At 43.5% G+C, this 21,392-nt stretch overlaps 1 protein-coding gene across 1 annotated transcript in view; it reads right to left on the bottom strand.

Annotated features, from left to right (window-relative positions):
• Positions 1-566: 566 nt before the first annotated feature.
• Positions 567-21,392, bottom strand: part of TMEM150B (transmembrane protein 150B) — a 33,372-nt gene continuing 12,546 nt past the window's right edge. The window contains exons 2-7 of the mRNA XM_066605775.1: positions 20,224-20,304; positions 18,945-19,004; positions 9,564-9,631; positions 3,123-3,250; positions 2,806-2,983; positions 567-995 (exon numbers count right to left, since the gene is read on the bottom strand). Coding sequence (XP_066461872.1) covers positions 799-995; positions 2,806-2,983; positions 3,123-3,250; positions 9,564-9,631; positions 18,945-19,004; positions 20,224-20,288 — 696 coding nt within the window. The 5' untranslated portion in view covers positions 20,289-20,304 and the 3' untranslated portion in view covers positions 567-798. The remainder of the gene's footprint in view (positions 996-2,805; positions 2,984-3,122; positions 3,251-9,563; positions 9,632-18,944; positions 19,005-20,223; positions 20,305-21,392) is intronic.

The following is a 21,392-nucleotide window of genomic DNA, read 5'->3' as shown; positions in this document are numbered from 1 at the left end:
CGTTTTCACTAGCAGTATCATTAACGGGTGCAAAAAGATAGAGCAGGACCTATCCTCTCGCGTTTTTTTTCAAACTTGCCCAGAATAGCATGGGGTTTGAAAGGTAAAAAAGATTTTTACGTTGTTCATGTGCAACTATGCTCCGTAGTGGCGAGCATAGTTGCGCATACGCCTTGTGAAGAAGCCATAAGGACGTGTTACTATAAGCTCCTTGGAACTGGCCGTATAGCTTTTCTCTGTGTACTTACAAATGCTGATATAAAACACTGACCAAACAATTGCTGTTAGGCACGAGGTTGCTTTCACAGGAGCGTATTTGCAAATGTGTACAATACTGACATGTTACAGATGAAAATGCATCAGTATTTTCTGTGTATTTGCAACCAATTGATATTATTTGCTAGAAGACAAAAATGGATTTATATTTGCTCAGAAGAAAATAATACCACTGAATGCAGAAGCAGATGCAATACGGATGCAATACAGGGTCAATACACCTGTAACCGTATTATAACCATTGTCTATAGACTTCAATGGGCGAATTACATTCATAAAACGAATGAATTAGCGCTTGCTGCGTTTTTCAATATGGCTATGAAATTTGCTCCTCTGAAAGGGCCTAAGGCTGATATACGGGCTGGGCTCCAGACTTCATTCATCAGTTGAACAATATTACATCATATAAAAGTCCACAATTCTGCTGAAATAATAAATAGAACCTCCCAGAATTCTGCATACATGCCCCATTGCAGGACGGTCTTTGGAAACAAGCTTGTATGGCTCCGTGAGATTTAGCATCTACAGACCCAAGGTGACAGTGGAAGCTTGAACTTCGTTGGGAATAGCCAAACTCCTTTTCTTGACATGGAAGAAATGTCCCTGAAGATGCCAGAAGTCAATGCAGAAGAGTCCAAATAGGATGAATATAATCATGGCTAAAATCCATTCACATACGGCAGCGGCTGATTTCATTTCCTTGATAACGAATGCAATTACTGGTAGTAATATTGGTTAAGGAACCCTAAGTGATAAGAGTATGAAGCACTGCATGGAATATATACAGACTCGGCTCTGCTGCATACATCCATCTATTGAAATTATCCTAATTTCTTATATGGGTCTTGGCTAATTAATGCATTGTTACATGCGAATGCACATCAAGTCAAACAAACTTAGGCCTCGTACACACGAGCGTGGTTTTAGCGCAGTACAGGCGCGTGAAAACATCGAGTCTAATAGAAGCAATGGTTTCCTATAGAAACATTCACATGAAGGAATTTTAGACGAACAAAAAACTCGCACCTGAGGGCTCTTTTACACGGGTGTAGATGTTTTTACGTGTGTCCGCCGGCACCGTAAAAATGCATGAATGGGTGCACAAATCTGCTGTTTGTGTGCCCGTTCAGAAGGCCCAGCACATATACGCCCAGCGAGCCCAAGATACCGTTGGGTAGGGAGAGACGGTTTAGCTCTGCTAAACTACCTGCCCCCTTTTCGCCTCCTTGTCGGCAAGGGAAGCGGTGGGACGGGGGGCGAGAGCTAGTGTACTAAACTCATTAGCTCCCACCCCGTCCTGCCCCCTCCCATTGCAAACAGCCAGCAAGGAGCGGGAAGGAGGAGAGAAGGTGGACGGAGTTTAGCAGTCACGCGGCTAAACTTCCTCCCACCTCCCTTCTCCAGCAGCTGTCATAGGCTCCCATAGGAGTCTATGCAGCGTCCGGCATAATTCCGGACAGAAAGATAGTTCCAGGACTATCTTGCCTGGCCGGCGTAAAAGCGCCTGTCCGAAATGCGCAATTTTGGCCGGCCAGGCACTTTTATGCTGTGGAAAATCGCGCTTCTGATCTGATGCCTTGGAATCCAATGCATCAGATGGTAGCATATATTGGCCGACCGTGAAAACGGCGGCTGATATATGCTCATGTGAAAAAGCTCTAACAAAGATAGGACATGAGTGTGCAATGCTCACATCTAAGGTCCGTGCTGCGAGAAAAGACAGGACCTGACCTATCTTTGGTGCGTGCTGCGCAGGAGTTTCCATAGACTCCTATAGGAGCTGGATACCACGCAGCTCCCGATTGTGTGAACCGGCAATTTCAGAGCGAATTAAAGCTCGAGACGTAATAAATTACCCGTTCACACTATTTTTAGTGCAGTATATCCGCAATCCTTGCCTCTGCCTACACTGCACTAAAACCATGCTCATCTGAACCATCCCTTTGGTGCAGTATTTGATCTAATTTAAAGCCAAACAAAAGGCAATTGTGGCCAATTTTGCCCAAAGGAAAAAAAAAACATTCTGACTGGACCCTTCAAATTCCTTGCATCCAATTAAGGGCTCATGGTTGTATGCGTAAAATGCTGCAGGTCTTCGCGCAACGTTTTACACATCAACAGCCATACGCTCTGCCGGGTGATTGGTACCAAAAAATAGTTTCGGTAAATAAGAAACAAATGACCCGACTCTACCTGCTTCTTGGCTAATTTTATGATACATTTTGCTTAAATGAACACTCCTATGCCTCATGAAGGCCATGAGGGGGTGGAACGCAGGTACTTGAAGGACAACAGAAGGTGATGCACCCCTGTGTCATGCACTGCCCCATATGTACAGTACATCAGCTCTGCTATTGTACTTTTAAAGGCTAAAAGAAGAATAAAAAGGCTTTTTTTGTTGGGACTCCCACCTGCCTAATCTGCATAGGTAACAAATTATTCATAGGCACTGAAACTGACCAACCTGAAAAAAGTAGAATGGAGCTATATATGTGCAATCTATGTTGCTTATTGCCTTATTAAGGATACTTAAGATAAACGATGCTGTTGCAGATACAGTGAGCATAAACCTCACTACTCCAATCCAGCACCCGCCATGTCTTGGCTTCACTCTGTAGGTCAAATACGTTTGTATCCAGAAGTAAACTATACCGATGACAAATGCCAGAAAGGCTCCAGTAAGGTGAGTTTCCACCTGATTGGATTGCTGTGGAGAAACAAATGTGATTACTATTCGGTATGACAAGCACTCTTCTATGTGGTATCACGATGGGGTTACTAGAACCAGTGTTTATAATAGAGCCCAACACTACGAAGTTTATATTAGAGGTCATCATAAAACTCACCTGAAAATTACCAACCATTGAAGTTCCTAAAGCACAAAGAAATCCCATAGCCAGGCCCACCGAATTTACATGAGAATGGCAGCCATAATCTCTGATTTGCTGAAACCGTATGATACAGATCCAGACCACTGACAAACGAACATAAACAGGGTTAGCAGAGTTTTATGTTACACAACATTGTAACATCCTAAATCAGAATTAATATTTTTCTAGAAACTAATCAGTATTTCTGATGATTTTTCCCATATCATAAAACAATGATGGGTTTTGGCCACCTTTAATGACAAGTGACACGTTGTGCAAAGGCGGATTGCTTATGCCAGTCGCTAGCAGGAATATTAAAGAAACTCTGTCTGCTACTTTGATCCCTATAAACGAAGTTTATGGGCTCAAAGTAGCTGAGTCCAGGGATGTCAGTTTTATACTTACCTTCCCTGCTGACAGCTCTCAAATCCACCAGTGCAATGCATTCCGTGGACTACATGGTACCCACTAGGTAGCCTTTTTTTGCCTTCCTCTGGATCAAAAAGAACTAGATGAACATTGTCTCCTTTCAGCCTAACATATTATGTTACTATGTGGGCTCTGTGTAATTTGCCAGAAGAGTTCAGCAGTGGGTTTGACAGTTGACACAGAGGGAATGGTGCGGAAGGTAAGTATACAACTTACATCCCTGGACTCAGCATGTCAGCTACTTTGAACCCATAGTTTAGCTTACAGGGCTCAAAGTAGTTGACAGTCTCTTTAGCAAAGACTGGATAGTGGCAGGCAATCATGCAAGGAAGTTGTAGTAGACTGGTATATATTGCTAGCGGGCAGCATTGTGGTAGGATAGTAAGTATGTGAAGTGGCCAAAAAATCCCATTCTTAACATGCTGTGAAGACATTATTTAAAGGGTACCTGCACTTTCACGCTGGTGGGTTTGTGCTCCGTTGGTCGTTTTCAGCTCCTTCTGGCTGCTGGATGGTCCTATGTAGCATAATATAAGCACTACATGGGGCCGTATTCAGCTGCCAGGAGGAGCTGAAAATGGCCAATGGAGCATGAGCGCTCCAACGTGAAACTGCAGGTACTCTTCAAGTGCCTTTTTACCTGGGCAGATGCCAATACGAAGATACCACCGATCACCTAACAAACTAGCAAACGCTTGTTTGTAGGGTGATCTCCTCTATTATGCAGCATCAAAAATCATCTGCTGTCATTGCCGTCAGTGGTTTAGTTCCGTCCCATTGCACAGCCGTGATTTTCACGTCCGCATAACGGGGCTAAATCACACCCATCTGTTTAATCCCGCCCTGTGTGAAAACAGAAATATGCTGCATATAACAATGGACCTGACGATCATTCAGGCACAAGTAGTGTTCATTGCTCTATATAAATGTTGCTGAACGCACCCCGATGGATTTTTAAAAACGTTGACTGAGGCTAGATCTATCACAGTGGAAAACCATGTCTGATGGTCCAAGCAATCCTCAGCTAAAGGATATATGGATGTTTAATATACGGAAACACTTTGAAGGGTACAGATACAAATTTGTAACCGCATTCATATGGTTAGGTTCTAGAGATGAGCGAACCTACTCGGCCACGCCCCTTTTTCGCTCGAGCGCCACGATTTTCGAGTACTTCCGTACTCAGGCGAAAAGATTTGGGGGGCGCCGTGGATGAGTGGGGGGTTGCAGCGGGGAGTGGAGGGGAGAGGGAGAGAGGGCTCCCCCCTGTTCCCCGCTGCTACCCCCCGCTCCGCCACACCTCCCCCCGCCCCCCGGCGCCCCCCGAATCTTTTCACCCGAGTACGGAAGTACTCGAAAATCGCGGTGCTCGATTGAGTAATTACTCGAAATGAGTACGTTCGCTCATCTCTATTAGGTTCACATTCACATGATGGAATCGGATGCAGATTTGTCCGCGTGGATTCTACTTCTAAAAGCTGCCCTGCTGCGGCTATGCAAACAATTGCCTACGGATCTGCAGGCGTTATTAACCCATAGTAAATCCGCATGTGGAATTCCCAATGTGGGAACGGTTTGGAATCTGCATCAAGAATTTACATTTTACTTATTTGTTTTCCTATGTGGACTTCAAATCTGCATGCAGAAAAAAATCTGCATTGTATAAACTACAGTTTGAAATGAATGGGATGTGGATTTGATGGGGAATCGGAGTGGATTCCACTGTAAATTCCACAGCAAACATGTGCCGTGTGAACATTCCCTAAGAAATGATATGTTGTGTAGTAAGGCAGGGCCATGTCCAGTGACACCTCCAACGTCTGGGGGGCAGGTTAGAACAACTAGGGACAGTTGGTAACTATGCTACCAGAACTAAGCATGCAAGTACTGCTGTGACTCCTACCTGCATTCCAGTAGCATGCTAGGGAATAAATACTATATTCAGCATGTAAGCAGTAGGAAAATACATAATTACATTCAAATAGTTCTCTCTTAGGGCTCCCGCACACTTGCGTTTTTCTTGCTCGTTTTTTTTACGCGATTGTCAATGGGACTTTCTAATGTTAAAAACGCATTGCACCAAAATTGCAAAACACAAACTTGCGATGCGTTTTTAACATAAGAATTCCAATTGACAATCGCGTGGGAAAAAAAACACAGCGATTTCGCGTAAAAAAACGTGTAAGAAAAACGCAAGTGTGCAGGAGCGCTTATAGAGATCCATAAATAACTGACTATTACTACTGGTAATTCACACTGGTTGATAATCAAAATTGTAATGGAAACCTGTCCCTAAAATATGTCCCTCCACAGCAGATCATCTGACAAGTGCTCACATAATCACTGGGTGCACTCCCTATACAAGCTAACAAAAGGCTTCCAAAATTCACATTACCTTCTCCCTTCTGTAAGCTCTTTACCCCTTTACTGACGCGGCACATTTTTCCGTTTTCGTTTTTTCCTCTCCCTTTTTAAAAAATCGTAACTTCTTTATTTATCTATTGACTTATGTCAATAGGCTGTATGAAGGCTTGTTTTTTGTGGGATGAGTTGTATTTTTCAATGGTACCATTTAATGTACCATATAATACAGCCGAGCACTCCGAGTGGAGGATGCAGAAGACAAGCTGGGTGTCCCCACTTGTCTTCTGTATCCAGATGTGTTCTGCAGCCGAGCGCTCCGCTCTGTTCTTCATACCCAACCCGTTATCAGGGAGCGAACTACAGCTGAAACAATAGTATCAGCTGTATCCCGCTGTGAATCCCTGATAAGGCTCATCGTTGTCTTTCAGCGTGCTGAAAGACAACGATGAGCGACGGCTTAATGAAAACTGCATGATGTCAGTGCAGTTACACACAACGATTATCACTCAAAAGATGGCTTTTGAGCAAATTTTGAGCGATAATCGTTGTGTCTAAATGGGCCTTTAGTGACGGAGCCAAATTTTGAAAATCTGACATGTGTCTCTTTATCACAGAATAACTACGAAATGGTAGATTCAGACAAGGGTGTTTATGTGCGCACAAAAACGCGCCTATTAGAACCATTGGTTCCCTATGGTGTGTTTACATGTCCGTGTTTTACAGGCATGCAAAGGCACATACCTGTAAAACATAGGACATGCGTGCACCATAGGTCCGTGGTGTGTGTAAATATTCCCCACGGGGAGTCCCCTTGTCACTGAATACTGTGACAGCACTTTGGGCTCCCGCACACTTCCGCACTGTGACAGCACTGTCACAGTGTTCAGTGACAAGGGGACTCCCCACGTGGAGTAAAGAATCCCCTCCCACAGCTGTGGCAGAGGATCACCATGCTGGCACCCCTGCAGTGATTTTCAGGGAAGGGGATTTTCAATGGAATGGAAGCCGGCCGTGCATAACCCTTACAAAATCGCAGCATGGTTTGATTTATTCTCCGCGAGCGGATAATCGCAATCGATTCCCACTTGTGTAGATGAAATGGCATTTTGCCATTGAATACTATGGGCTGTATTTGCTGCGGAGTCCAGAGGCGGATAATCACCGCGGACTCCGCAATGCAAATATGCCCATGTGCAGGAGGCCTTAGGCAAGTAATTTCACCTACCTTCATGAATCGCATCCGTAATGGGAGGTGAAATTTTAACTTCTTTTTACTTCTATGTGATCGCCGTTATCCATTGAATAGCGGCGATCACGTGACCAGGGAACGCGTACCACAGCACCCTGTGAAATCTCCAGGCTCTCGGCTATGTTTTGTAGCCAGGAGCAGGGGAATTTTAAATTACCCTGGCAATCTGCTGCTTTTGCACATGTGTCTGCCACTTTGGCAACGGGCATGTGCGCAGAAGCTGTGGTAAGGTCAGCGGAAAAATCTGGGGGCCTTAGATACATAATTTCATCCTCCCTCACACATATGATCCATGAGGGGAGATGAAACGTCAGCTTTTTAAACTTTTTCAAACTTTTTTACACTTTTTAAAACTTTTTTTTTACTTTAAATGATCACTGTTATCCATTGGATAACAGTGATCATGTCTCTGGGAACTGCTGACAGCGGTCCCCGGTGACATCTCTCTGCTCCCAGCTACACATGGTAGCCAAGAGCAGAGGGACTTTAAATTTGACAGGGCATGAGCCCCTCTATGCACGTGCCCGATGTATGATGGAAGACAGAGACATCACGGAGGACTGGGGTGAGTATTTTCACCTCCCCTCAGGGATCCAATCCGCTGTTGGATCCATGAGGGGAGGTGAAACTTTAACTTTATTTGACTTTTTTAAACTTTTCAGTGATCACTAGCCGGGGACCACTCACCACGGTCCCTGGTGACATCCCCTGGTTCCCGGCTACCTTCAGTAACTGGGAACCAGACGATTTCAAATGTCCCGCGCTGATCTCCTCTTTGGCATGCATGCGCAGAAGACAGCGGAAGGTCTGTTCCGGACCAGATCATCGTGGGACATCATGGAGGAGGGAGGTGAGTAGTTTCAGCACCCCTCATGGATGCGATCCGTGAGGGAAGCTGCAACTCTACCTTTTTTAACTTTTTATTTACTTTAATGCGATCGTCGCTATGGATAGCGCCGATCGCATTGCCGGGGTGGGCTCTCCGCGGCCCCCATGACAGCTCCATGTTGTCAGCTACCTTAGGACACAGCATGAAGCTGTCACATCCTCAGGCCACGTGGCTTTAATCCACAGAGGATGCATGCTTTTATGTCCTCTAGGATTTAAGCCCACTTAGCTAGGACGTCAAAAGGCAATGGGGCCGTCACTTAGGGGTTAATATTTATACTTCTCTATATGTATATTATATAGCCTGTAGTTGAATATTATTGTGCGTATATGTATATGTGCATATATATACATAGAACACATGAATTTATACCCTTCACATAAGCTTTAATTGATTGCCAAACACTGCTAATTGCAGATAATCATAAATGTTAATCAAGGATTTTAGAGATAGTTAACATGATGAGACGGAAGTTTACTTAGACCAACTAAGGGATAATAGGCAGGCAGGGTGTGACCTGGGAGGTAGGAATTCCTACCTAAAAGATTGATGTCACTACTACTGCTAAGGTTTAATGACCAATACCAATGATAGGATTGTAAGAAGCTATGTAAGATGTCGCCTAAGTTTGTTCCTTGTTTGAAAACTTTAAATACTCCTGTCTGTTAGATGAATAAAGGAATTCAAAGAATTACAGGTCACACAGATAGAATTTACATATAGCCTCCGTTTCTCTAATAGTTACTTCTGTACATGTCACAGAAGCTGTCTTGAACAGTCTCTCATAGACGTCAATGGGTCCCCTCCTGTCCATTGGGTGAACAGCCCATGAGGCTGCTGTAAAGCATATCTTTACATGCTATTAAATGCAACTTGGGCAAGATGGCAGCCCTCATAGTCATAAACAGACAAGAAATAAAAGCACTCTGCAATTATATATTAAAAACCATTAAAAAAAATTGAAAATGTTTAATTATCAGGTCTTAATTACTCTGGTTCCCTGAAAATAAGACCTACTCCCAAAAAAAAAGCCCTAGCCTAATTTTCAGGGAGGCTTGAAATATAAGCTCTACCCAAAAAATAAGCCTTAGTTACACTGCATTAAAAAAAAAGAATACATTACCTAGCAGGCTCGGTCCAGGTCATCGCATTGGTTCATCCAGTGCTGCGTTGATTGTCTGAGTGTGCAGTCGAAGAACCAATCACAGCCATTGCTTCCTAGAGGTGGAATTTATGAATTCCGTAACCAAGAAGTAATGTTGTATGTTGTTTGCCGAGGACTGTGGGAAGCGCATCGGAGCTGTGGAGACCAGTAGGAGGGACCTGGACCGAAGCTGCTAAGGTAAGTATAATAAGACATCTCCCGAAAATAAGACCTAGTGCCTCTTTTGAGGCAAACATTTATATATAACAGGGTCTTATTTTGGGGGGAAACATGGTATTTTAAAAAGTGATAGTTTCTCTTTAACGTACTAAAAATACTTACCCAACAGTGCGCCCACATTAAGAACTTGGCCAAATATACAGCTCTGGGGAGGATATGACCCACATGTGCTATCAACAAAAGATAACATCGTCAGTGCTAGAGAAGTACTTTATATTTCATAGCTGCAAGACTGAGTCTACCTTCTCAACCACTTTTTTAAATTTCTCCAATGTATCTAGAAATGAAAAATGAAGCAACTTCACAAATAGTCTTTATTGGAGATAGTCCACCACTTTACAAATCATTAATTACATAGCTAACATAATGTAGAGATAAGGTTATACTAGCTGGATATGTGCCTTATTAAAATGAATATAACTCATGGATGAGTCATAACAATGAATAACAGAAGAAACTATGGAGTCATAAAAGGGATGAGCCACACAACTAAATATAGTATCAAGGCATATTAAATAGACAAGACAGCAAGCATGCAACATAATTGGCATTACAGTGCTACACGTGGGTTTAAGTAAATAGCACTTCCTGTTAAAGAAAAGTTGTCACTAGAGATGAGCGAGCACCAAAATGCTCGGGTGCTCGTTACTCGGGACGAAATTTCCGCGATGCTCGAGGGTTCGTTTCGAGTAACGAACCCCATTGAAGTCAATGGGCGACCCGAGCATTTTTGTATTTCGCCGATGCTCGCTAAGGTTTTCATTTGTGAAAATCGGGGCAATTCAAGAAAGTGATGGGAACGACACAGCAACGGATAGGGCAGGCGAGGGGCTACATGTTGGGCTGCATCTCAAGTTCACAGGTCCCACTATTAAGCCACAATAGCGGCAAGAGTGGGCCCCCCCCCCCCAGTCCCGCACTGTCAGCATAAAGATCGTTCTTCTCTGCCGCAGCAGTAACAGCTGTGGCAGAGAAGAACGATGTTAGCCCATTGAATTCAATGGAGCCAGCAATACAGCCGACTCCATTGAAAGCAATGGGCTGCCGACGATCGTGGGATGAATTGCAGGGAAGGGCTTATATATTTAAGCCCTTCCCGACAATTCATCCCGCTATCGTCGGCAGCCCATTGCTTTCAATGGAGTCGGCTGTATTGCTGGCTCCATTGAATTCAATGGGCAAACATCGTTCTTCTCTGCCACAGCTGTTACAGCTGTGGCAGAGAAGAATGATTTCTCTTCTATATGTTCTCAATGGGGTCGGCGCTGCTGCCGGCCCCATTGAGCGCATATAGAGAAGAGAACAGGAATCGCAGATCGCAGATAGGTGCGATCTGCGATTTCTGTTCTATAATTTATCGGACGAGCACATAAAAAGCGCTCATGTGTCCGATAAAAATTAGTCAGACGGGCGTTTTTTCGCGCGATTTGCGGATCGCATGGCGGATGCGCATCCGCAAATCGCGTGACCGGTGCCCGAAAATCGCCCAAAAATCGGGTGGAGCTGTCCAGCGCATTGCATTCAATGGAGCCGGCAATACAGCCCGCTCCATTGAAAGCAATGCGCTGCGGGCGAGTGTGGGATGAATTGTTGGGAAGGGCTTAAATATATAAGCCCTTCCCTGCAATTCATCCAGAAAAGTGTTAAACTAAAAAATATATATATACTGACCTGCTCCCGGCAGCCGGAGTTCCGCACGGCCGTCCTGCAGTGGGTGTGAAGGGGGTGTGAGTCAGACCTGCCCCCTGATTGGCTCGCCAGCCACTCACTGCAGGGGGGTGGTATAGGGCTTGAACGTTGCAGGGGGAAGTTGTAATGCCTTCCCTGTCTTTCTATTGGCCAGAAAAGCGCGCAAATTTCTCAGGGAAGAAAATGAAAGTAACTCGAACATCGCGTGGTACTCGTTACGAGTAACGAGCATCTCAAACACGCTAATACTCGAACGAGTATCAAGCTCGGACGAGTATGCTCGCTCATCTCTAGTTGTCACCATCTTTCTGCTGTCCTCTCCTGAGGGCAGTATAAGATAGTGATAGACTCAATAATTTCAGCATTGTGTTGGTTTTATGTATATGTAAAGTAGTTTGTCAGAAACTTAGATTTTATCAGTAGCAGCACACACAGAACACTACAAGAAGTAGTCTTGGATATTCATAAGCTGCAAATAGCCCCACCTACCTTACACACCAGCCACTCATTAACAGCTCCCTATGCACAATAATAGGCAGACAGCTATCAATCAGTGACTGCAGAGTGGTATGGATGGAGCTAGCCTGAAGCTCATTCATATCTAGGACTACTTCCTGCAGTCCTTTGTGTGAGCTGCAAATGACAAAGTGTAAATTCCTAATAAACGACTTTGCTGACATATTAGAAAGACATGCAGGCCAGAGGTTGAGCAAAAAGATGGTGACCTAATCCCATTGACAAATACTTACCCTATATTGTACCTACATTAACCCCTTAAGGACCAAGCTGTTTTGTACCTTAAGGACCAGACAGTTTTTAGGGATTTTACCCATGTGGTGGTTTTAATGCCCTATTTTGTTGCCTTTAGCTCCCAAAATTATTTTTACTGCGTTTTTGTTTTTGTGACATAAAGGGCTATTTTTAAAATATCTTTTTCACTGACTTTTTTCCTCGTTTTTTAGTTTTATTGGGGGTAAAATGCTAAAAAAATGATTTTTTTTAACATTTAGGGCGCCCACCCACTGGCGTTTTTTTTCACTGCGAAATTCGCAGGGTTTTTTTTTCTGCAGGGGGTCTATGGGACTTGTAATGTAAAAATCGCGATCGCGCAAAATCGCGATTTACCGCGATATCGCGATTTTGCGGGATCGCGATTTTAGCTTTGCATGTCCCATAGCCCAAAGACCCCTGCAGAAAAAAAAAAAACGCTGCGAATTTCGCAGTAAAAAAACGCTAGTGGGTGGGCACCCTGACAGTTATTTTTTTTATTTAGTATATTTAAGCTAAAATACGGTATAGGAATGGGTTAGTATGGGTTATAGTATGTATGATTTTTGATTACAGGGCGTATACAGCGACGGTTTGTGTTATTTGTTTATTATGTATGTATTGTTGTTTTATTCTGTTATTTTGTTCTACTTATGTATGTAATTATGTTTTTTTTACTATCTATGTCCCCCATGACGTCATGTAAGACCTCTGGGGGACTTCTTTTATTTTTTTGACACTTTCCCACTGTAGCTGGAGCATCCATAGGAGCCCCAGTTACAGGGGGAAACAACCCCTGTAGTGACATTAGTCACTGGCGAGCTATCCAGGGTCTAGTATGACCCTCCAGCTCTGCTGTAGCAGGAAACCCCGGCAGTCACATGACCCCCCAGTTCCCGTAGTGAAAGTTATACTGTACTTTCACTTTCAGTACACAGCACTCATTCAGCACTGCGTACTCGGGGAAGCAGAAGGCAGAAAGGGTTAAAAACCCATCCAGCCTTTTTCTCTGGGTTATCAGGAAGCTTAAAGCGCTGCCGTAATTTTACTATCGGCGGTGCTTTAAGCCCAGGACTAGGCGCCGTAAAGTTACTGTGCCTGGTCCTTAATGGGTTAAAGGGCTTTTCTGAGATAAACTTTTTTGTCTAAAAACAGCTACCCCAACATAACAAAGAGCTTACTGTAACCCTCACCTCTCCCTGCAAGTCCTTCACCGATGGTTCAAGGTCTTTCCGGTGACATAATGTTTACAGGCAGCAGGCAGCTTGTGCTGACCCATAAACAGGCTGCTACAATCTTCATTAAGCTCTGTCATTGGCTGTAGCGAAGCAGGGGGTGGTGTTACATGGCCCAGCGATGACAGAGGCAGCAATTTTATTTAAAAAATAACTTTACTAGACAACAACAATATAAGCATTGTTTCGCTCCATAGGAGGGTTCTGGTACTTAACTGTTGCATAATAACTCATCAACATTTTTCTTAACCCCTTGAGTGGCACGCCCGGAAATTTTCCGGGCGAGCTCCACTGCTCATAGCAACATAGCCCGGAAGATTTCCGGGCTATGTATCACTATGGGAGCTGCAGAGCACAATGCCACAAGCTGTGACAGTGTACTCTGCTTGCACAGACCCACAGAGAACAAAGCAAGGGCTTTGAAAAACCAGCAGAAGATATTGCCGATCTGCCGGCAATCTCCTGCACTGGTTTGTTTACAGGTTGCCATAGAGACCATCGGCTTGTCAGAAGCAAGCCGATGGTCTCTGTGGCAGGGAGAGCTGGTTGTTAGCTGTCAGAGGACAGCTAGGTACTAGCTCTTACAGCAGAGATCAGAGAAAACCTCCGATCTCTGCTGTGTTAACCCTTTACATGCTGCAGTCTATGTGACTGCAGCATGTAAAGGGCTGTCACTGCAGCATGTAAAGGGCTGTCACCATCGGACCCCCGGAATGTGATCAGGGGTCCTGATGGGTCCCTGTGGAAGTCCCCTAAAGGGACAAAAGAAAAAAAAAAGAAAAAAAAAAAAAAGGAAAAAAATTATAAAAAAAATTATGAAAACACTTGTCTCCCTTTACTTTGTAAAAAAATCAAAAATATAATCACACATGTGGTATCCATGCATCGTAATGACCCAGAGAAGGAAGTTAATACATTATTTAACCCCTTAATGACATGGCCCATTTTTTTCTTTTTTCCCCATTTCTTTTTTTCCTCCCCCCTGTTTAAAAAATCACAACTTGTCCCGCAAAAAACAAGCCCTTATATGGCCATGTCAATGGAAAAATGAAAAAGTTATGGCTCTTGAGACGCAACTGCAAAATTAGTTGAAATTCAATGATTAGACCATTTTAAAAAACCTGCCCTGGTGGGCACGACAGGGTGGTAGGAAACCTGCCACTCAAGGGGTTAAAGCGACAATAACCAATTGCCTACTGCAAACCAAAATGACATTTCTCGGAGTTCCCGTCTGGCAGCAGCAAGGCACTTGTCTCATGAGCCTTTTCCAATCATGCCCGAGACCCGTTTCACCGCCTCTCAGCCGGCCCCTTATGCCCCATAGGAGCTGCATCCTTTGACACAGAATACACCATGTCACAGACATAATTCCACAGAGGTTGTCACTCCATGATTGCGGCTCAATATCCGTGTCACCTCAGGCTCCAAATATCTACTAACTAGGTGTCTTGCTGTGCCATTACATTTATAAGGCATATCATAGTCATGCATTATATATAACTTACATTTTCCTAATGAACAATTATGCTACAAGTGTCTTATATTAACCCTTACATACCTTATAAAAACCTTAGTGCATGGCTTTGCTTAAAGCTAAATGATAGCGTCATAAGTACACTCGCATTCAACAAGCACTGTAAATTCATGACCCACACACCCTGGATAGGGATTTTATATTACAAAGTCCTAGGGTAAGACATACACTCGCATCTCCTCAAAATATTCTTGGCAGTTCGCTTTCATCTTTGCTTGTGCCATGTCCATCATGCAGACCCAGTCCATTGTTTGTTGCACCTCTACCCGGGCAATCCAGGACTCACAAAACTTCAGGCGTGCTCTAAAAACGCACCTCTTTAGGGAGGCATACCGCATTGCCTAAACAAACCCCTCTGTATGCCGCCTGATAACATGCTTCCTGACCTACTGCCTGCAATCCTTGCCAGCCACCATAAACTGCCCTTGCAGCCATACCGATTCTACAGTCACACGGCTAAATTTCAGACTATTGTCTATGTGTATAGCATCCCTCACTCTCCACCTCGCCATACCGCGCACATCTCCAGCACCCTAACCTTCTGTATCACCCAATTACTTGTAGTATGTAAGCTCATTGGAGCAGGACCCTCACCCCTATTCTTTCCATCAAATGATTACTATGTAACCGTGTTTCTGTAATTTTTGTACTTTTGTCTTTATGTATTCCCCCTGTCTATGTAAGCGCTGCGGAATATGTTGGCGCTATACAAATAAAGATTATTATTAGGTTTTTGCAGGGAAAGAGTCTCCCACTCCTCCCACATGCTGATTGGTCCTTCACTCTGGTGGTCTACCTGCTTCTCTATCCAGCCTTGATTTCTTCGTCTTATTGAGCATTTACCACCATGCACACCTTCCACAGGTCTCTCTGCAGTGTTTTCCAGCTTTTGGGCAGTTCCCAAGACTGGGGGCGGGTGTAAGGTCTGCCACTCGAGTCTGTCGCTCTCTCTTGGGTAGCTGCAAGCATCGCTCTGCTTTCCATGGGTGTATGGATCCTTTATGTCTGTTTCCATCCAGCACTGAGAGGGTTCTCTGGCTCTCAGCTCACCTGTGGGGTTAATAGGCATTACTCCTCCAGTTAAGCTGGGTTGTGGCATTTCCTCTTTGCCTGAGAATTGATGTGTGTTAGGTTCTGACATTTGGCTTTCCTAGGTTGCCTACTTCTGTGTCTTGTAGATCTCCTTAAGCCTCCTTAAGTAGGCTCCTTGTATATTTTTCTATTTGTACCTTTGTTTTCTGTAAGCTCACATTCCTGTTTTATGATTTGCTCCTGTCCTTTCCTGCATCAGCGTGCACGCCTGTCTGCTGCCAGTCCCTGCATTCGGTATCCCATCAGGGATAGTCAGACCCAAGGTTCCAGTGCAGGGCCGTCATTCCCATTTCCTTTGCAGCCAAGGTTCAGACTCTCATCTCTCATTTTCTGGTAACAGTACCTCTTACTGTAGGAGTCAGCTGCCAACTACACCAGGACAGGTCAAGGCCAGGCTGGTTGGTTGGTCCATTGGGTCCACACTGCTAATCCGTAACAGTGGGGAAATTGTGACTGTGCTGCTGGTCCCCACAAACGACCACTGCGACTTTACTCTCCACCTGCTGCATCACTCCCTTCCTCGGAGCTATGACGTATCTCTCAGGGCTCAGTCACTCCGGCGCCGATGTGCCCGTGTTAATGCACGATAAGACGGCTGCACTGGGTGCGGATGTCTCTCTGCATGACCGGCTCCATTGCCGGCCATGTGTTCTATCTGCCGGCCGGTGCGGAGAGTGTGACTGAGCCCTCAATCTTTATATAGCAGGTGCCTACATTCCAGAGAACATTCTTCCCATTACGGGGACAGAGCTTAGTCCCTGAACAGATCCCTAATGCAGGTGGCAATTCTTAGGGCAGTGAAACATTACTCGTGTCACAGAGTGGGACAGAGCTTCCTCATCCCAGCAGCACTCATCTTACATGGGTCTTCACTGCGCATGTGCATTCTTTCTCCCCTCTCTGGCCATAACTCTGTCCGCCGGAGGGGCCTTTACACAGCATTGTAAGTGCTCATCTGACAGGTGATGGCAAGTGCCTCTCCCTACTCCCCAACCCTGCCGGATCCCAGGCAGGGGCAGGGCTAACTGTGAGACTTCTGTACCGCCTATCACTGCAGCGGTTGGCTGCTGTCACGTGTAGGGGGGGGGGGTGCGGTGTACTGCTCACGGACCCTCAGAGCAGCAGTAGGTTTATGGGACATTACAGGCTGACTGCAATCTGCAATCTGTAAACAATACATACCAAGGACTTCCAAAGCTGCTGGCGGGGGACTTGTGGGGGCAGGGAAAGGTGAGTATAAGCTCATTGTTATGTTAAGCTGTTTTTAGACAACACATTATCTTGGATAACCCCTTTAAGAACTTGGATAACAAAGATACATACTTCATCACCTTGTGCCCTATGGATACAGACCATAGCTCTACAATGTTTACATAGCCTATAACTGGGCACCAGTGGGCCTTTTACTGAGCAGCTGGAATAAAGGAGGACATTTACAGATTTATGTATGTACCACAGCATAACAGTTTAAGGGCCTTTTAGGCAATATTTTTTTACTGTATAGTGGCCAGCACCTTTAACATTTGAGACCAAGTTCATAGATAGGTATAATACATTTCTATTTAATGGCAAAGTCTATGGGTATACATATGGAGCAAGGGCATGCAGTAAAGAGTTATATACTATTGTCAGTATATCATCAGTGCATAACCCATATAATATATAAATATTAGCATATATAAGTATCAATAAAACTACAGGTATAGAAGCATGCATATTTACGGAGGGCACTGGAGTAAAAAATTCTAAGTGTAAGAAAATGCATATGAATGAAGTACAATGATTAATTTGAATACAGATGCATGCATGAAAGCATCTTAGCTAATTGGATCGGCAAGATGAGTTTTTTGGCAACCCAAGATTGTTTACCAGCGGAATGCACAGGGAGGAACTTTGAACTTCTCACTGTCTAAGGTTATAAATTAAACAAATAGAAGGCATGGGCAGCATATGAAGTGCATATCAAAGGACCCTTTTACATGGGACGATTGTTGGGTGCAGAAGTGGCTGACAGTTTTCCCAGTGATAATGACTTCTGTGCCTTCTCTCAGTGAATGGATGTAGCATGCGCTGGAGGTCACTGCAGTTGCCCGCCTCCATTCAAAGTAGAGAGGCCATCATTCATAGATGAATGTCTGCCTGTTTACACGGCTCGATTGTTGTTCAGTTTTTATGCCTGCAGAAACTGAATGATGAGCGATCAGCAAACAATATCATTTGGCGTTCAGTCGCTCCAAGCATTTACACTGAACAATAATTGTTCAGATTCCCACCACCCAGTGAGAATCTGAATGATTATCGTCCTGTGTTAAAAGGGCCCTAAGATCGCAGTCCCTGCCGAAGCTGTAAATAATGGTAAAACATGTCAGTTGGATTGAACTGTTGTAATTCTATTGCATAGCCCTCGTCTCCATCCAGAGAAATTAAGGAGTATAAGTCGAGTGAATTATAATGAAAGCAGGACAATATAACAATTCTGATATATGGCAACCACTATCTGCTGCTAAATATAGCAGTGTAAGGACTTATCAGACATGCAATAAAGCGCTAATCAGGTTAAAGGGCTTTTCCAGGCTAGCTTTATTGATGCAGAATAGGTCATCAATAGCTGATCGGCTGGGGTAAACTGCTCAGGTTCCTGGTAATTGCAGGAGCAGCTCACATTAAAATCAATGAGAACTGCGCCTGTAATTTGCAGTACAAAGGGGTCGGAGCTGACTGCCTTCACTCCGTGTGTTTTGCCGGTGACCGCCAATGCCGGGATGGCTGATCAGGCAGGGTCCTGAGAGGTGGACCCCTAACAATCAACTACTGATGACCTGCCCTGAGGATTGCCAGGAAAATCCCTTTAATTCCTGACAAGACAAAAATAGTGAAAATGCACAGTTACAGTTGCAGAATGTGCTTTTGAAGTTTTTTTACTTAGACATGAAGAAGAACAAAGTTATATATTGTATATATTATATACGCTTTTAGCATTGGGTCTATTTATTGGACTTCAGTAGAAGTAAATGGATGATTAGATTAATTTCATTCTTCATGGTAGTGTTTTTTGTTTTTTTTTTTAAAGAAAGGGCACAATTCTGAATTTTGTTATCTTTCACCTTGGGATTTCTATGTATAGCCCTGATGCAGAATATAATGTGGAAGCAAATATATAATCACCTGATATAAGGAAAACCCTCTGTCACATTGACTGAGCCATTGGCCACGGACATTGCATACCTGAGACAGAATAAAACATGATCATTGTGCAAAAACAAGGCAATATTTAGCCAAGAAAGATGGGGAAAGAAAGTGTTTAGGGTTGAAATAAGAAGAGTAAGGCCGCCTTCACACTTGTGAGAAAATTGACGCACAAATCTTGCACAAGTATGAACCCCATGCTTTTGACTGCGATGCGATGCTATGTGAGAAACAAATCACAGCATGTTCTATCTAGCTGCAAGATCTCACAGCGCTGCCCCATTGGAAATAATGGGAAAACTCTGCAATCCTCTGCTGTGGCCCTTCACCCCTAGAGTGATGGGAGGCTGTTTTCACATGAAAATGCCTCGCATCCACGGGGGTTTCACATGGTGGGGAGCGCGGTATCGGGCTGTGAACCACAGCTCAATATCAGCCTCACCAGTATGAAGAAGATCTAAGAATTTAAGTTGTGTTTATATCAAAATGGAAGGCCAAGCAGAAGTCCAAATACTACTCTAAGGTTCTGCACAGAGTTCTACACTTGAGACTTAAGTGAAGAACTAGATACCAAATGTAGGAAGCTCTAAAATTGGTCTTATTACAAGCACTCTGAAAATCTCTATTATTGTTAGAAATCAGAAAAAAAAAACTTTGAGGAAACTTCCACCTTTTGTAGTTTTTGTCACTTGGAGTTCTATGCCAATTTACCTTCTGAATATATCTTCATAGCACATAGGGGACTTTGTGAAGCATTCGCCTTTGACAGCGGTGCGAGGTGAAATGAAATGTGTCATTTATACCGGATAAAGACATTTCATAATTATACACCCAGATGGATGCTGCCACTATCTTTGGTGATCAAGTGACCATGAGGGATACCTGGACTTTGTGGTGGTGCGTCTGCATTTAAATCTTGCGAGGGATATGATAAAGGTGAGTGTGCTGTGGACTTGTCTGTCACTGCTTTATATCTGCAGTCATCACTAGGGGGAGCTTTGGAGCCTACTGCATACTGTGTTATTATTGCACTTAATGTATCATTTGTATACAGTAAGCTACACCACACAGGATTTAGAGCTCTGTCTAAGTAGTTCACTATAAAGATATATGAAGAAATAACCACAGATTTTAGAACCCATCCAAAAAATAGTATTTAGGGATGGACTTTTACTTTAAGAAGAATTACAAGATACAGAACATCTAGTCTGGAGGAAGAGGAGGCAAAAAGGAGCACATTAATTGCAAGACAACTTACACCACCCATATGCCGGCAGTGGCCCATATTGTCAGGGAAATCGGTAATAGTGCCCAGGCCCACATATCACAAACAAGGGAACTGAAAATCAACAAAGAGGGAAAATTAATTATATAATCAAATATAAGTGTGTGCATATTAATTGTCTAATAGACTTGTGTTACTGAACTTCAAGAATTGGAACGCAAACAACAGTAATAACATTCATTCCCATTATATTAATTTATAACTTACCATGCCCTTTACATCAATCAAAAGAGAAACATGTTTGCTTCATTAGCCAAGACTGGCAGATAGGAGACTTAGAAAAAGTGAGGGAATTAAAAAGCATTTGTATCTAAAGAAAAATTCACCAATAACAGTGTTTTATGGTAAAGAATAACTTTACCGTATTTTGTTTACCAATATGCCTTAAAAGCTGATTACCGCATCCGGAATCCGACCCATTCGTGTGCAGGCGCTCTTACTGAAACATTGTATTTTGGGCCTTCCATATGCAGCTATTTTTATTTTAGCTTAATAACCTTGATATTTTGTCACTGACATAGCTGAATGAGGTCTTGTTTTCTTTTTGCAAAAAGCATGGAATTTTTCCATAAAACCATTAATGGGGCACATTTTATTGTTTTTCAATAAAAAGAGCCCTTTTAGAAGTCTGTTTTATTTTTCATTTACCATGATGCACTTCTGCAACACTTAAGGCCCATTTAGACACAACAAGAATCGCTCAAAACCATATTTTGGCTCCTGGCTCCTGCCGTCAGCGATTGGTATGGCATGATTCATACAACCAAAGACTCAAATGATTCATTCAACACCCCCACCTTCTATCTTTGAGCAGGATTCTGACCTGCTGAACTTTTTTTTACTAATTCTCTGCCAAATGTGTTAATCAGTGCAAGGTCATCACTTTTGTATCTAGTGTTAGGTAACATCTACAACTCAGCCAGTTATAGTCTCCCACAGTATTTTATACACCTATTGATAATAAAAAGCTTATTTCTAGATAACTGTATCAAAACTGGTGTCTACTTTAACCCCTTAATGACGCAGCCCTTTTTTTCCATTTTTGTTTTTTCCTATCTCCTTTTAAAAAATCATAACTCCTTTATTTATCCATCGACGTCGCTGTATGAGGGCTCGTTTTTTGCGGGATGAGTTGCATGTTT

This window comes from Eleutherodactylus coqui, chromosome 6 (assembly GCF_035609145.1).
Source record: "Eleutherodactylus coqui strain aEleCoq1 chromosome 6, aEleCoq1.hap1, whole genome shotgun sequence".
NCBI classification, from domain to species: Eukaryota; Metazoa; Chordata; class Amphibia; order Anura; family Eleutherodactylidae; genus Eleutherodactylus; species Eleutherodactylus coqui.
This window is presented reverse-complemented; position numbering and strand designations above follow the sequence as displayed.